The sequence below is a fragment of the Martes martes genome (genome assembly GCF_963455335.1).
Source record: "Martes martes genome assembly, chromosome: X".
Lineage (NCBI taxonomy): Eukaryota > Metazoa > Chordata > Mammalia > Carnivora > Mustelidae > Martes > Martes martes.
In genome coordinates, this window is record NC_137897.1 from 26,859,853 (window position 1) to 26,878,421 (window position 18,569).

The window sequence follows — 18,569 nt, forward strand, 5'->3', positions numbered from 1 at the left end:
CTTAACTGCATCTTTAATTTTTCCAATTAATTATTTAAATATCCTTGCCTTTATAAGTTTTTGGGGTTACAGATTTCTACTTATTGCAGTGTGAGATATTCTACTATTTGAACATTTAAAGAAATTTACTAAAAGAGATTTGAGCTATGAAGAATCAGTTACCTACTTTATCTTATCATTTTCATTATTACAAGAATAATAATGTGTGTAAGAATACCGACCAATTACAAAGCTCTTTGCATGTCCCTGGCATTTATGCTAAGTGATTTGTATTCCTTATCTTACTTAAAATGCTTAGAATAGTACATGCAATCCAGGCTTATTAAGTGGTAGCTGCTATTACCTCATGGACCAAAGAGTAAATACTATGACTATTGCCATTTTATAGATGAGAAGTAAAATTTTAGGGCAGATACAACTTGTAAGTCGCAGAGCAAAAATGTAAAGCCAAGTGTCAATGTTCCTTTATCCCACTCTTAGTAGGTGTTCCTTTGTTGCTATACCTGTTCAGATTTCTGAATAGTGAATTTCCTTTAAGTGGAGGGTGAATTTATATACACAAACATGCATATACGAAGTCAGAAGAAGACTGAAAATGCACAACATGGCATATGACCACCTTTTAATGCCCTTCAGCTCCTGATAAATTCTAATTAAAATTGGGAAGAATCAATCAAATTAAATATACCTGAATTTTTTTATGTTCAGTTAGTCACTATATAGTACTTAATCAGTTTTTGATGTAGTGCTCAAGGATTCATCAGTTAAGCATAACACCACGTGCCCTCCTCAATACTTATCACCCTGTTACCCCCTCCCCCCAGCGCCCTCCCCTTTGAAACCCTCAGATTTTTTCCCAGGTTCCATGGTCTCTCATGGTTCATCTCCTTCTCTGATTTCTCCTCCTTTCAATTTTCCTCCCTTCCCCTATGGTCCTCTGTGCTATTGCTTATGTTCCACATATAAGTGAAACCATATGATAATTGTCTTTCTCTGCCTGACTTACTTCACCTACTATAATCCCTTCCGGTTCTATTTATATCAATGCAAATGGTACACACCTGAATTTTTAAAACAATCTATTCAGGTTGACAATTGTGGATCAGAGGTTTATGTTGTGTCATTTTTTATACATAACTTTAGAGAGATCAATTGACTTTTAATGGGTATGGAAGAATTGTGGTTCTACATTTTTTTAAAGATTTTTATTTATTTATTTGACAGAGATCACAAGTAGGCAGAGAGGCAGGCAGAGAGAGAAGAAGGGAAGCAGGCTTCCCGCTGAGCAGAGAGCCCGATGCGGGGCTCCATCCCAGGCCCTGGATCATGATCTGAGATGAAGGCAGAGGCTTTAACCCACTGAGTCACCCAGGTGCCCCTGTGGTTCTACATTTTAAAACATACTGCATAATCATAGCAACAGCTCTAGCTGATAACTGGTAGCCAGGCTTAAAACCATCTCCACAGGCACAGTAGCACAAGGCTCAAATATCTGATAGTGTATGGATTTACAACTCTAAGCAACAGAAAGAATTTATACGCTGAACTTTATGAGAAACCTCGGGCAAAAGATCAAGTGCTCACAAAGGAAGGTGGGTGATTAATCAAAAGGCTATAAAATACTCTATCCCAGGACCAAGGGCAGAGGAATTATCATAGCTAAGTGGAGCATACATGAGAGTTAAATTTCATGGGAGTGGCTTGATAACTAAATTTCATTATTAAATACTATCTGGCTTTGATACTGATCATAAGACAATATAACTTTCTTGAAAAGATAACAACATTGGAATCATGAATACATTTAAAGTCCATATTCAAAAGACATCAAAATAGATGTAATTCTCCCATTTGAAATAAAATATTATATAACAATTAAAAAGGTTTATTCTATAAAGCTATCTGTCCAGTTTCAGGTATTTTGTCCCTCACTTCATATTATCTTTCATACCAATTGCCAAAAAAGAAGAGATTCATGTTGGCTTCAGAATTCATATTAAACACATATTTTGAGCGACTGTGTGAACTAACTGCATCTGTAAAAATTGAGGAACCAATGACATTTATTTATTCTGATGCACTTGACCTTCCTCTACACACCATCTGACATGAAGTAATGAAACACATTCTTTAACTAGGGATGCAGATGATCAAGTGTACTTTGAGGGAAAATGTGTATTTTTCTTTATGTGTTATTTTGTTTATTTTCAGTAGAGAATAGATGCATCACATAGATGCTGAGTATTTTATCTTCAGCGTATTTTAAATACAGGGTATTCATGATGAGTTAAATGTACACATTTCAGAAGTCAGTCTTATTTTTACAGGAAGAGAACTTTATTTTCATTATCATCTTCCAGCTGACTCTGAGATTGATATAGCAGAAAGAGTTGGAATCTCTTCACGAATCACTCCAGAGTTTTATATAAAATTTCAGGCAAAGAGAAACATATCACAGGCATTTAGAACTGGAGGTACAATATGGAGATCTTCCCAGGCCAGACCTTCCATTTTATAAAAAAGGAATGAGAGTGTCCAATAGTTCTTGTCTCTTAAATTTTCAATGCCTACATTTTATGTTGTTGTAGATAATGAATTTATAACATAAAAACTATTAGGCTGATATACAAGGCCTATTCTCAAACATCTACTTTAGTTGGAGGTAGGAAAAGGATACAGTTAATATCAAAAATTATTTGAGCTATAACTTGGAAATTTTCTAATAAAACATTTAACCAAAGCTATTAACTAAAAGGTGCTCTAAAATTCAAGATGGTTAGTCCATGAATTTAGACAGTCCTTGAACAAAAAGAAACTTAAAATAAGTCAAGGGATTTTATTTTCATTCTAGGTTTTGTAAAACCATTTTTTTTAATTAGCATCAGGCTGATTAGGCTTGGAGAACTTTCAGGAACCAATGAAAAGGGTTGTCAATGGAAAGGCCTATGAGTATTTTTAATTAAAATCATTGGCAGGGATGTCTGGGTGGCTCAGTTAAGCGTCTGACTCTTGGGTTTCAGCTCAGGTCATGATCTCAGGGTCCTGGGATCAAGCTCTACATCCGACTCCACGCTCAGTAGGGAGCACATCCGACTCCACGCTCAGTAGGGAGTCTGCTTGAAACATTGCTTGAAAGGCAAATAAAGAAATGTTCATCTTACAACCTCTGCATCTCTGTATTTGCATTTCTGGTATTACTAAACATACTGGCTTATTATCTTCAACCATGTTTTACATTATAGCCATGTCTAGCAAGAGTTTAAAAACTCTCAGCAGGACATCAATGATATAGAATAGATAAATACATATGTAATGATCACTTTCTCTCCTTCAGAATCTGTGACTATAGCTAGAGAAATATACAATATAGACATGTACTCCCGTGTTCAAAGAGAGGAGAATTCTGGGCACGTTAATTTTAGCTTTAAGCTATCTGGGCTTATAGTTCAGAACATTGCAAAAATCGTCAAGAGAAACATAATAAAATATTCAGGAAATAGGAATGAGATGTATAAACTTATATGTGCCATAAAATGTCCCTTACTCCTGGCAAAGAAAATAATTTACTCTACTAAACAATGACAAAACTACAGAACATTTGGACTCATCTAGATAGATATATTTTTACATTTAAACACCTAAGGCCAAGTATAACATAAAATACCACAATGAATTATAAAGCACATGAATTTTATGCCCTTTCCACAGTGTATATGATTTCACTTAAATAGGGAAAAAGACCCTAACATAACATAATAAAAAATATTGAAAAATAGGGGAAAATCACTAAAATAATGTGTAAGTTTAAAGTACTATCTATAATGGGGCGCCTGGGTGGCTCAGTGGGTTAAAGCCTCTGCCTTCGGCTCAGGTCATGATCCCAGGGTCCTGGGATCGAGCCCCGCATCGGGCTCTCTGCTCAGCGGGGAGCCTGCTTCCCTTCCTCTCTCTCTCTCTCTGCCTACTTGTGATCTCTGTCAAATAAATAAATAAAATCTTTAAAAAAAAAATAAAGTACTATCTATAATGAATTTCTGACTATATTTCCTAATTATAACCAAGATAAAAATATGTTCATTGGGGTCACAAGCATTTAGAAAAAAATAACTGTGTAAATTTCAACAAGCATATTTATAAAAAAATTTAGAGGACACAGAGGGTCATTTGAGTTTTTAAGTAAGTCAATCCAGAGTATATTAGCTCTGTTCTCTTTTCTCATCTTAAGCATCCATAATAGCAAGGGTTATTCTTCCTAACTTCTGGAAACAGAAAGTATTTCTATTTTCTTACACTGCCTTCTCATTAACTTAAGCATCCTCAGCTTGTGTCCAGGTATTATTCAAGTCAACTCTGACTTTGAAATGCAAGAGAAGAGCCTCACAGCTGATTTTTTCCCCATATTTTGATCTCTTGCCATGCTACTCTTTCAAAAGGTCAAAATCCCTCAAAGCTTTGACCTGACCAGCAGTCAAAAATTCGGGCACACAATGTTCTTTATATGAGCACAATCGGATGCCTTGTCATCTCGGTCACAATTCCTATATCCTACTGGATTTTAACCATTATCAGATTTTGCTCATTTTTTAAACCAATCATATTTAAAAGGATTTTTAGGAGATCACAATAACATATCATTAATGGGACAGATTCTCACAAGCCCTGTCCCCGCCCCCGCAGACACACCAGAGAGTGTGCATACAAGAGAGCTTTGTTCTTCAAAGTCACAACCTTGCCCTCAACATTCTTGGACTCCTTCCCATGTAATTTTGGTTGAGTTCAATTTTACATTTACGAAAGAAAATCGAGGGCTTTTTCAGTTATAAGATACTATTTCATGGTTCACTCTATCTCCTTTTCATTACTCTGTCCTCAGGTAGCTTCATTTTTATCTTTCTAAGAGTCCCAATGCAGCCCAGTAATGATTTGCATTGGGCCTATGATAGTTCCTTTTGGGGGGAAAAAGGAACAATGAGCAAAACCTGAAATATGAACTGTAGAAAAGCTGAAGCTTGGGGTTCTAAAAAACAACTTGCCTAATACAAGTCTATACCTACCTCCTTCTAATCTGGTATAGTAGTGCATAAATGTTTGAAAATAAAGATTTAAAAAATGATACTGAACTACAACAAGCCCTCCAGACTCACTAAACGGTACGCCCTGTATATCAAGAGCATCAGAGTTTTTTTTTTTCCCCCCCAAAGTGCCTTCACATCTATGACTTTATTTTATCCTCATCACATCCCAATGGGCAAATACAGAGGATGCATGTTGTACTGTATGTTGGACATCGTTTTATAAAGAACTATATGAACCAGAGATAGTGGTGTTTTATTACAGGTTTTGAAAAGTTCAAAAATAGAAAGGTGAGTAAGTGCCCTGGGTCTTATAATTTCAGACCATTAAAAAAATAAGGTTTCGGGGCATCTGGCTGGTTAAGCTTCTGCCTTGGGCTCAGGTCATGATCTCAGAGTCCTGGGATGGAGCTTCACATTGGGCTCTCTGCTCAGCAGGGAGCCTGCTTCCCCCTCTCTGTGTTTGCCTGCCTGTCTGCCTACTTGTGATCTTTCTCTGCCAAATAAATAAACAAAATCTTTAAAAAAATAAGGTTTCTGGATTTTTTTTAAATTTTTTATTTCTTTTCAGCGTAACAGTATTCAGGATTTGTTTTTTTTAACCAACTAGAATAACATACCAGGAACGTTTCAATGATATGCACAATGCTCCTTAGAAAGTAGGCTCATTCCAAGAAAGTGAGTATATTTAAATATAGCATTGATAGGAAGGTCTCTATTTTCCCCATTTCAGGCAGCACTGTGAAAAAACCCACAATGTGGGGATGGACACATATGCCACTGTCTTGTTAATTCAACATTTTTTAAAAATATGTTCTGCAGACAGTATCAAAGGTTGCATGCAGATTACTGGTTTACTGAATGAGATTCTCTAGGACCAAGCATTTTAATCAGTTTCCCAGGTGATTATTACTCAGACACACATTTGAAAAGCACTGTATATGATAATGCAAGTGAACAAAAGCATGACCTACTGTTAACAGTTATATCTCCATAAATATACCCTTTTAAAGGGATGCATTTCTAAATAACTTTCTCTGTAAGGCAATGCCAATCCTTCTGAACATGGTAAGTGACCATTTTATAGCAGCAATAATCTACGGAACCATTGGGTACATATTGGAATGTAATCATTGATGGTTTGAAAAGTATTAGATACTTTTAGGTACAAATTAGATACCAAAGTATCTAATGTCTCACAATTTATTATATAAATGCCAGTGCTAAGGTAAAGTAACAATGGCCTGATCATATACAATAAGACAAATCATGATGTGGTTTTAAAATCACTATTAGATCACGTAACTGATAAATAATATATTCAATGGAAAACAAACAATTTTTATTAATGTCCAATGACTGCATAGGAAATGATTACAATTTATATTCCTTCAAATTTTAAAATTTTAAGTACGAATTTAATTTTAAAAGGGAGGTTGGACTGTGATTGAAAATCATATATGTTGCCTGATCCTATTTTCTTAAATTATATTTTTGGAAGCAATCCTTTAAACTTCATTGCATCTTTCAACAAACATTTCCTAAGTGCTATTTATCAGATGTCAAGTGTCAAGAAGACAAATTCCCTGCGCTGTCTGACAACAAAGGCAATAACTGCCTAAGCTACTGAATGTGGTCATTGCTTTAATAGAGATGTATGCATGGTGTACTGAGCCATGGATTGTGACCGATTAGTAAAGGTTAGTTTCTATAATGGAAAATAATGTGGCTTAATATGTTAAATACTATTATGTATAATGTTAATATTTTGAATGATGACCCATGATTTCACCATCTAATAATATCAGATAATAAAAGCTTCTACTTTAAAATCACACCATTTTATTTAAATTATCAAAACTTATAAAATGCTTAACATAAAACCATATTATGACACTACAAATGAAACACAGATGCTTTCCTAATTCACGGTCTATGTGTTTGTGTTATCAATCAGCTGTCTGTGGCAGAAAGAACACCCAGTGATTAGATCCTTACTTGAAATAACAGAACAAGGTCTTCCATGAAATGAAAGGACCTAAGCCCTAACCGTGTTCCTATTACTAACTTCACTTGGAAAATTCATTTTTCCATCCTAAGTTTCATTTTTCTCATACATAAAATGTAGGGATCAATGAATAACCCTCCAGTTCCTAGAAATCTAGGATTTGGGGTTAGGTTGTGAGACATAGTCCCCAAGCACTTGGTCCAATCACTCTAAGTCACTCCCATCCTCATTCCCACTGAACAGGAAGGGAATGCACTCTCAGACAGTAACTAGTTCAGTCATTTAGTACTCACTCCTTCACCTCCCCCACATTCTCCAATACCAAGACAACCAAGAGACCCATGTTTTTATTCAACTGAATACTTGGCAAGGACCAGTCCAGTAATATCTTTTGTAGGATTATAACAGTGTTCTTAATGAAAATTAAAAAAATCTCAAGGATCATTTATTACAGGGTAATTAGTATCACTAACCTGTGCTGAACTTTTTTCAAGCTTTTGGACTAAATTATCCCAGCGCTGGGCAAAGTTGTCTAGCCACGCTTCCATCTTTTGGGCTACCAATGTGTTTTTCAGTGCTGAAAGAAGATCTTGGTTTAGTGAGCAGAGTTTGTCCATGGTTTGCTTCTTCTTTTCCAGATCTGTTTTTAAGGCCTGTTAAAATAGGAAAGAATACGTAATAAGCCTGGGTTACATTTTCTAAAACATTATAGTTAAATCGCTTTTGTATGTATTTCCTCATTTGTATAGATAAGACTGTAATCATGCTTGCAAAGGATCAAGAGCCTATAAGAATATAAGTAGAAAATTGTAATCCAAATATTCTTCCCAAGAAGCTTGAAGAAAAAAAAAATAGAAAGTCAGATGTAGCATAAACACCTAGTAGTGAAACTTAAGAGCTATTTAAAAATATTTAAGGAACTTCGAAGTAAAAAAGTAGTGTTGCTCAAAGGGCAGTTTACTGACTTTTCAATTTTTTTAGCATCTGTTATTCAATTAACATTTGGCTATCTGAGTAATTATCTTCTAAAGCTAATTTTAAAGCCCATTAAGTAATAGAACTAAGTAATTGAGTGTGACACAAACCCTTTGGCATCACTTCGCATGTTTTCTAAATACATATGTGTTTTATGGAGTAATTTTTACAACATTCATTTTTCCAAAGTTCCTGTGAGTTATGAGGGGTTACACATACCCTCTGGTCGCTATGGAATGAATAAACAAAGCGGCTTGTATGAAATCAGGAGATAAGGACAACTTATTATTTCATTTTATCCATTAAGGTTACCCTGCACTTTGGAAAATCCAATTTTCAGCTCCCAAATACTAGCCCCTGACTTAACTTGTAAACACAGAATAAGAAGAAAGAAAGGAGAAAATTATTTTACAACCCCTTTACAATCCCCTCTTTCTGGCAGTAGGAAGTACAATAAACGTAAACTGAACAGTGAGACCTGTCTTTCCAAAACAAATGCAAATTTAGGAACAACTAATATTACACATGGAAGAAAAATTATCATGAAACAGATGTACCGATTGCTCATGAACTGAAGTGTCATACACACAAAGAAATCAATATCCTCCCCACAAAGGATACTCTATGTAGCTCATGTTGGCATGCCAACTGCACTGACAGCTCCGAGCTGCAGAAGGCCCTGGTGTCTCCTTCAATTAGCTCATTCTTTATTCAGAATCTACTTTACCTTGTGTACTTTACACCGGATTCTCAGTGCATGCTGTTTTCCTTTCTTTCTATTTATTTTTTAATTCATTTTTCAAAAATTTTATTTATTTATTTGACAGAGAGAGAGAGAGAGAGCTGGAACACAAGCAGGGGGAGCAGGCTTCCTGCAGAAAAGGAAGTCCTGGTGGGGCTCGATTCCAGGACCTTGGGGCTATGACCTGAGCTGAAGGCATATGTTTAACCGACTGAGCTACCCAGGTGCCCCCGTGCATGCCGTTTTTAAGATACAAAAGCTAGTTGTGAAGTTTTTTCCTATTTTTCCTCAACAACTACAGGGTTTTTTTCACTATTTTCTTCTCACTTTTGGAATAAATCAAAATACGAGTCAAGATTTAACAGTAGAATTCATACCAAAATAAACTTTCAATGTGGGAACTTAGTAATACATTGCTTTTGTATGTTGATTTTGTTTCTTTAATTCACATGCTCGCTCTCCATTAAATTTAAATGCACACTTGGACTAGTAGTAAAACAATAGTTGAGGTCCCTGGCTAGAGCTGGGACCTAAATTTAAATTTATAGATTCCTCCAATTCCTTCACGGTGTCTCATTTTTCTTTTATTCTTTTAACTGTTGGCATGTGTTTGTTTTATTGCAAGTCATTTCCGTTTTTTGTTTTTTGTTTTTTTTTTTGGAAACTGTTATTATAGAATTAAGGACATTTTAAATACATTTAAAATTATACATATATATGTATATATATATGCATACACACACACACACACACACACACACACACACACACACACCCTCCTCTTTGGCTTACTTTCTCAGGGCTTAAGAAGCTACTTTAAATAGCTATATGTATAAGGCTCAGGGGTGCACCATTGTTTAAGCTAAATGTGTAATGCTTTGGAACCATTTTAGAACAAGGATCTGAGAGTTATGTTTGAAGAAGAGGAAAGAATCTGTGTTTGAAATTTATGGGTAATTTCATGTTACCTAAACAGTTTTTCTTAGATGATCTATAAAACTAATTGGATACACAAAGAGATTTAGCAGCAAATGAAACTAAGACATCTGTGTTAAAATTAAGCCAAATGCAGAAGCACTTGGTGAGCAACAGAAAGATAAGGGGGGGAGTCAAATCATCCTTAAAGAATAACATTAGGGAAAACGGACTCAAGGTACAGTAAGAGCATTATTATAATGACATTGTAGAATTGCTGAATCAGTATATTTTTACCTAAACCTACATGACAAGAACAGTGTACCAAACAGTGCTTCCAGCTAGTAAATTTTAGATCTGCCTTTTCCAAAATAGTAGTGGCAGGTGAGTGATTCAGTTTGTTTCTTCTTGTTAGGGGAATGTTTCCTCTTGTTGGCGCTCTCTCTCTCTCTCTTCATGACCCGCACTACCTGAAGGATTCTCCTACCACAGCTAACAGAAGGAGAGTACAGGAAACCCATGACAGCATCAAATCATAGTAATGAATTACCTTCTCCCATCTACCTTGACTAGCAACACTATTATGCTTAGATTTTATGTATCCATATTAAATGACTATGATTTAACTGTTATTTTTTATCAGGGTATAAAATAGATGCCTTTCTGCATACCAAAAACTGATCACAGGTCTTGGAGCACCAGAGAACCATAGAGCTCTGGAAAACTCAGGAAGTTCTAGAAAACTTAACACACAGCAGAAGACAGCCAGGATTTTAAAGAAGAAATGTATTTTTATTTTTCAAAGAAGCCAAGCACCTGGACATACCTCCAAAATAGGCAGGAAGATAGTCAATAAACAAGACCAGGCTAGTAGTAAGGAGAGATAAGAGGCAGAGAAGCTGTTCAAGAAGACAGAACAGACGAGTTCTATCTGGTCAATGTTATAAGACAATTTAAAGCACAAAATGAACACATCCTTACAAAAGGTCCAGGAATTCTTTGAGGGAATATCAGAGTCACGTGGAAGCCTTGCTAAAATAGATTTCTGGGCCCTACTTCCAGGCTGTATGAGTCAGTAGGTCTGGGATGAGACCTAATAATTTGCATTTCTACCAAGTTCCCAGGTGTTGTTAGATTCAGGTGTCCCAGGATCTACCAAGATCCCAGTATGGGGATCACACTTTGAGAACCACTGATTCTACTTGGATGAATTATTCAAGGGTGGTGACAGGAGGTGAGGCAAAGGTATCAAGTCCTGGAACAATGGCACTATCAATAGGGACTTGCTGAACTACCATAAGTACTTCAACCCTGCCATTTGTCCCACAGCTACTTGAGACCGTCCTCAACCCCATAGTACCCACGTATCTCCTGCACACCACCAGCTCACGGATCACCAGGCTTCCCAGAGCTGTCCTTGCCTGCAAAACACCACCAGTCCGCACAGCAGCTGCACACCTCCTGTCAATTTGGGGCCTTCCCAGGATAGCCTACATGATTCTACCAGCCTTGGAATTCACCTCAAAAGGGTCACCATTTCTTCTTTCCTTTCCTTTTTATCATTTATAACAAATAAAAAGCCAGTTTTGACGACACAAATTTAAAAAAATAGATCTACATGGTTTGGTTAAAAGCACAGATCTAGAGGAAATGAAATAATTGACTCCTCAGTTCCCAACTCAAATGAAAAGTAGGAGATCCCACGGGCTATTAATGATAATATTTCAAAACAAATTACACTGATTATAAATAAAAGAGAGTTTGAACACACTGTATCTATACCTAGGTATGTAGTAGGAAATGGTGACAGATGGTACCTGTTTTGGGTCTCAGATTGTGACATATTTTAATGAACATTAAATTCTTATTCACTGCCTGAGTCAGCAGGGGAATTTTACCTCAAATTCTAGACCAGCTGTCAGGTTTTGTTAATTGGCTTAAACTATCAAACGGTAAGACTTATACAAAACACATTTTCACTTTGTTCACAAGCAAGGTGACATAATTTGAATTTTAATCATATTGGAAAATAATTGAGACTTTGCTAAAAGAGTATTTTCATGGTCCTGAGGCTAGTAAAGTCTTTTATTCACTAAAATGTCAATATAGTAGCACATGATCATTCTAAATGATACTTCTTAATTGCAATTCTTTTTTTGTCAAGGAATCACATGATACGAGGAGTTCTGAAATAGCTTAACATGGCTGGACCTGAGTTTGGATGTCTTTGTGCTCAGTTTCACTCTGCTACTCATGTTCTATGATATCTTATGCATGCCCCATGTTTTTTCCTGGGCCTCCGTATCTTCTTCTGAAATAGCCTGTTTTGTTCCTCCTCTTCCTACCCAATGCTACCTAGCTCAGTTCTACTAATTGGCCTCCTTCATACCAAAGAATATTACAGAAATGCAAATATGATTGTTATCAAATTCTGTGTCTCCCCATCAACTGTGGAAAAAAAATTACAAATATATCACTGACATTTTTGCATTCTTTTGGTACAAATAGAGATGACCTTTCTGAAATCTGTCTTTAGTGGTCAAATCACTCCAGAAAGTATGATGGGTTTTTTTTGGAGGAATGAATTCTTTTCCATAAAAAGCTAGCTTGTAGTAACAAGTAATACATTAGTAAATATATTTTAAATTAAAAACATAAGATTAGGAACTATGGAGCAAAAAAAATGTATGATACAAATAAATATTTGGTAAAACAGTATCAAGCTTTAAATAAATGATTTAATTATATTATACAATATCAATACAGATATGACTAGGTTCATTTAGGTAAAATTATAAAACATTTATAGCAGACCTTTGTTTTTTATTAGAGTTAACATCAAATTAGCATTTAATAGAATTGATCTATCAAGAAAAATAAGAAGAAATTCTGACTATGGAGTATTTTATTTGGAAAACTAAGCTCTTGGGGCATGTGGGTGGCTCAATCAGTTGAGTGTCCAACTCCTGGTTTCGGCTCAGGTCAAAACCTAAGGGTCTTGGGATAGAGTCCCACATAGTGCTCTGCGCTCAGCAGGAAAACTAAGAGTCTCTCTCTTCTTCTTCCTCTGCCCCTTCCCTCTTCATTCATTCTCCCTCCCTCTCTCTCTCTCTCTCTCTCTCTCTGTCAAGTAAGGAAATAAAATCTTTAAAAAAAGAAGAAAAGAAAAACTAAGTTCTTAATATTACGCTTCCCTTTCCTTTACAGCAAAACAATAAAGTTCACAGTGGAAGAGAAGCTTTAGAAATCTTTTCTAACCCTATAAGTTTCAACTCAAACTGAAATGTCTTATTGAAGCCCTCCCTGATATCCTTTTATTGCCAAAGTTCCCTCATTTCTCAAAATACACAAGTACTTATAATTAATGGCATTTGGGTTGCTTTAATGTTTTTTCTAGTTTTTCAAATGAAGACATAAGCCCCTTATGTGAGCATAATCATCTCTTATATTTCTCAATGAATTTAATTTAGACTATTACTTTAGAACTATATACTGTTAAAGCCTTCTAGGATGTTCCTAGTGTTACTGTTCATTTTAACTGAAATCTTCCAGGTATACTGTATTTTTTCAAAAGTACAATTTCTGTTTTTGAAAAACCACAGTTGCAAATATGTCTTTATCTTACAGACTTAATGTTCATATTCTTCCAAAATTCATGGAATGAGGTCTTAAGGGCCCACCGTGGTAATATTAGGAGATGGGGCTTTGGGGAGGTAATTAAGTTTAGATGAGAAGAGCAGCATGATCAGATCAGTGCCCTTAGAAGAAGAAGAAGAGACACCTGATCTTCCTCCACCTCTGCTATGTGAGGATACAGCTAGAAAGTGTTGTCTAGAAGTCAGGAAAAGGACCCTCACCAAGAACCAAACCTGTCAGCACCCTGATGTCATGTTTCCAAGCTTCCAGAAGTGTGAGAAATAAATGTCTGTTGTTTAAGCCATCCAGTCTGTGGAATATCACAGAAGTGGTATTACAGAAGTCTGAGATGACTAACACAGGAATTGGTACCAAGAAGTGGGGTGCTGCTGTAACAAATGCCTAAAAACGTATATACAGCTTTGGAACTGAGTAATGGATAGAGACTGAGAGAGTTCTGAGGGGCACAGTAGAAAAAGCTGAGATCACCATGAAAGGACTCCTAAAGGCAATTCTGGTGAGGGCTCTGGCAGAAAAGAGGAGATCTGGAAAATGTCCAAGTTTTTAGAGAATACATAAATTAAGGTGGGCATAAATTTTGATGTAAGTATGGATGATAAAGGTCATTTGATGAGCTCTCAGAGGCAAATGAGGAAAATATCATTGGAAATGAAGGAAAGGATGATCCTGGTTATAAAGTGGGAAAGAATGTGGCTGAATTGTGTTGATGTCCAATATTTTTTGGAAGGCAGATGTCCAACATTTTGTGGAAGGCAAAACTTGGGGGTGATGAAACTGGATATTTAGCTGAGGAGATAGCTAAGCAAAGTATTGACAGAGTGGCAGGATATCTCTTGCTTAGGGTAAAATGCAAGAAGAGAGAAATGAATTGAAGAATAATCATTTGGCGTAACAGTGCTAGAATTTAAAGATCTGGAAAATTCTCAACCTATCCATATTGCAAAACATGAGAAAATATGTTCGGAAGAGAACACTAAGTGTATGGCTGACTGACCATTTGATAAGATTAGTGTGGGTGGGAACCAGAGACCTAGTCAGCCATCTCAACAGAAGGCAGGAAGAGAGAGGGAATTATACCAACAGCAACACTGCCAGCTGGGACTCAAGGAAACAGAGAAAACTGGACAGAACGAAGGAAGGCTGTCCAACATGTGCTATTGCTCAAGAAAGGGGAAGAATGATGTAGGTGGTTCAGAGATCCTAAGAGCTACCACTCCCACCGCAGGCCCAGACAGGAGGGCTAGCTCCTCCTGGGTTTCAAAGGGTAGGGCTACTTCTCCAGTTCATGGGGCAGGATGCCTCTACCCAGTAGTACCTCAGGAGCGGGTCCACTGCAGAGAGTCCCGTGGGCACGACTGCTGCAGAAGGCCACATGGGTGGTGCCCTGTGGAAATGAGGAGATGGGGCCCCCTTGTGCAGCTCTGGAGGTGACGCTGCTCCTCCAGTGGTCCTGGAGGGCAGTGCATCAGTTCAAAGAGGATTATTCTTGAGGCTTAAGATCTAATGGAATTTTCCTTGCTGTGTTTTTGACCTTTATGGGACCTGTCGCCCCCTCCTTCTTTTCGATTTCTCCTATTTAAGAATCCCAGGGCTCATGGGATAGAATGAATGTATTTTTCATGTGAGAAAGACATGAACTGGTGGGGGTGGGGGAGCATCCATGGATGTAATGTTATAGACTGGATGCCTGTGCCCCCACAAAATTCACATGTTGAACCCTACCCCCAAATACACACAAAAAATGTGATGGTATCAGGATGTGGGGCCTTTAGGAGGTTATTAGGTTTAGATGAGCTCATGATGGTGGAGCCCCCATGTTGGGGTTCATGCCCTTATAAGAGAAGGAAATGCATGAGCATAGGTCAAAAGGTATAAGACTTTCACTGATAAAATAATTAATTACTGATAATGTAATGTACAGCATAGTGACTTCAGTTAATAATAACATACTGGGTATTTGAAAGTTGTTAAGAGAATAGATCTTTAAAGTTCTCATCACAGGAGAAAAACATTGTAACTATGTGAGGTGTTGAATGGTAACTAATTGTGGCAATCATTTTGTAATATATACAAACACTGAATCATTACGCTGTATTCCTGAAACTAATATAATGTGATACATCAATTATATCAATTACATCTCAATTTTTCAAATTAAAATTTTTTTTAAAATGGGAAAAAGGCACCAAAGTCTCCTCTCTTTCTACCATGGGAGCACAAAGTAAAAAGTTACAGTCTGTAAATCAGAAAAGGGGTCCTCACCAAAACCTAATGTCTGTTGTATAAGTCACCACACCACTGTTATTTTGTTATAGCAACCCAAGCTGTCTAAGATAATATAGCTGTCCCTATTTTAATTACAAAAATTTACAATATGATACAACTGAATAGACTATGACTTAAGCACAAACAATGAACATTTGGTTTAAGATCAGGAAGAATAAAAAGACCAAATAATGGGGTTAATGTAAACTACTGGGTTTTATAAAAAGTTTGAAAGTAAAAAAATACATACAGCCAGTTTCTGAAGACTTGATAACACTTCACTTTGATCCTTAAAACCAGTTGTGTGAATCTTGTTCACCGCATCTTCTTTTTCTGAAAGCCATGCACTAAAAAGGCACTGAAAGAAATCAAGCAATTCCGAAAAAGAAAATAAATAATTACTAAAGTAGATCATTGTATGTTTTCCTTTACCCATTTACCATTTCACCAAGTCTTTCACTGATACAGTTTCCATGCATGACTCACCTGTTCTTCAGTAAAACGCTGCCATTTTAGGAGGACGTCTTGCAAAAGCACCCAGCGATCTTCGGTCCACCTACAGATGCTTGCCCATCGATCTCCCAGTACCTGGGGAGCAGACAGCCCATAACCACATCAGCAAAAAACTAATTATTAACTGCATTTCATTTAAAATTGCATGAATGACTTGTGAAGGCATCTAATTTCAAGTCTCCTACGTATACTAGGAGTTATAAAGGGCACCATTTCTGCTTTTGCTTATGAATACAGAAGAAAGCACTACGCCTTTCATTTGTTTTTAGATTACTTCACTCACTCTTGCAACCAACACTGAAAAGTAAAGATACTTAAGAGGAGTCTAAGACAGTTACCACACCACCGTTTGAAATGTCTCCATGGCAAATGTAAGAGACCGAAGACATAGATAAAGAATTAAAGAGGATTCTACATTGATAGTATACAAAATTGGTATCTTTCTTAGCTCTGAAAATACATCCCGAAGAATAAAATTCTGCCTGCTAAATAGAATACCTAAAGACTCTTCTTTGAAGCAATTCTATGCAATTAGAACTGCTTAATGTCCCAACTGTAGAAGAAAATTATTAGTGATTTAAATTATATCTGCATGTAGACTTTAAAAATTATCTGGATTATTCTTACAGAGTATTTAAATTCACTCTCTCTCTCTAAATGATTCTAGTGAAAATCTGTAATATTCCCTGAGTAGTAACTGCCCTATCGCTAGCATGTTACTATTATTTATGTGCACACACTATTTTAATATGTAACATAAACCAATTACCAACAGTATGCATGTATGTATATATGTATGTAAGTACGTATTTACTGGATGCTGGAGACAAACATCTTTATTAAAGATATTACCAAAACTCTGGCAAACATTTCAAAACAGATTTGCAAACATAATACTTTCCTTTTCAATTGGAAGCACTTTGAAAGGACAATATGATAAGGCAACACAACTTGAATCAACATTAGTTCAAATCTTTATATTTTTGACCACATAACTTATGTTTCCACAAGATAAAACAGATGATAGCTTAAATCAGCATCAACAGATAAACTCCATGAGATGAAAGTTTGTGCTGTATGATGACTGATAATATGTTATGGTTAGATGTAACCACTCTTTTTTTATATTCCTGGCTCCCAGGATGAAAAAGAAATCTTTAAATATACACTTCATGTACGTAATAGTTTCTTTGCATATCTCTCTTCAAAAATACTTTATAGCAGTATATCAGTAGGTTAACTCGATGTTTAATTTTATAATTTTGCACCAAAACTACAGATCTGTTATGTTTTCATGACATACTGATTTTGTCCCACATTAATCAAGCTGAAAAACCATTGAAATGGACATTCTCTTGTCTCTCACAATACAAAGAGCAATTTGACAGAAAAAGAAACCCTTCCAGTAGTAACACTCAGTTGTTTAACCTGAGTGTTTGGCCTACTGAGAGAGGCAGGCTTTTTTCTCCTCCGTGTATGCTCACATCCACACCACCTCTGCGTGCATCCAGGTCGAGCACATGAATTCATATGCTAGGAGACCACAGTGTGTTTCCCATTGCTCTAACCAAGTGGGAAGTGTGTAGCTAATGATTAACCATTCTAGGTACACAGCTAGCAAACACCTCAAGGCAACCATTGCAACAGGTGGTTAATTTGCAGAGTAGATTTATTGTTCTAGATCAAATCAGCCTGTATGTACATATATGTGTACATATCTCTACACATACACATAATCTATGCACATACACATATTCATACACCTTTTTATTTCTTAACCCTCCAAAACAATGTTTTAATTTTTTTGAGTTTTGTGCAAATTTCTACATTCTACCCTTTAAGGGAAAGAGTCTGCAATAAGAAAGGTCAGAAAGTAGGCTTATGTTTATCCAAAATCATTTCACCTTCCACATTACTGGGTTTTTTAAAATACACATAACTTTAAAGTGTGGACACTTAACCCCCAATATCTTTAAAGAAATCACTTCATCTGGGAGGCTCAGCTGGTTAAGCGTCTGCCTTTGGCTCAGGTCATGATCCCATGATTCTGGGATGGAACCCGTCATTGGGCTCCTTGCTCAGCGGGTTGTCTGCCTCTCCCTCTACCCCTCCCCCAGCTCGTGCTCTCTCTCTTTCTCTTTCTCTCTCTCCAAAATAAATAACAACTTAAAAAAAAGTTTCTAATGACAAACACAAGTTTCTAAGGAAAAAAAAAATATTTGAAGTACAGACACTGGATCCCCAATATTAAACGAACTTATTTTCTTGACAAACCTAAGCCTTGGGGTATGGTGGGAGGACCAAAAAATGCAGCTTCAAAACTGCAAGGGCAAAGTACAATGGGGAAAATAATAAATAAATCAAGCCTCCTAACACTAAAACTTTCAACAAAGCGAAGTTTCATTTTTTAAAAAATCTCATA

The 18,569-nt window shown here is 36.4% G+C and overlaps 1 protein-coding gene across 2 annotated transcripts in view; it reads right to left on the minus strand.

The window, feature by feature from the left end:
• The window catches only part of DMD (dystrophin), a 2,068,501-nt gene that overhangs the window by 1,418,021 nt on the left and 631,911 nt on the right, over positions 1-18,569 (minus strand). For both annotated transcript variants that reach the window (XM_080795194.1, XM_080795193.1), the window contains exons 14-16: positions 16,121-16,222; positions 15,885-15,992; positions 7,554-7,733 (exon numbers count right to left, since the gene is read on the minus strand). In XM_080795194.1, coding sequence (XP_080651320.1) covers positions 7,554-7,733; positions 15,885-15,992; positions 16,121-16,222 — 390 coding nt within the window. The remainder of the gene's footprint in view (positions 1-7,553; positions 7,734-15,884; positions 15,993-16,120; positions 16,223-18,569) is intronic.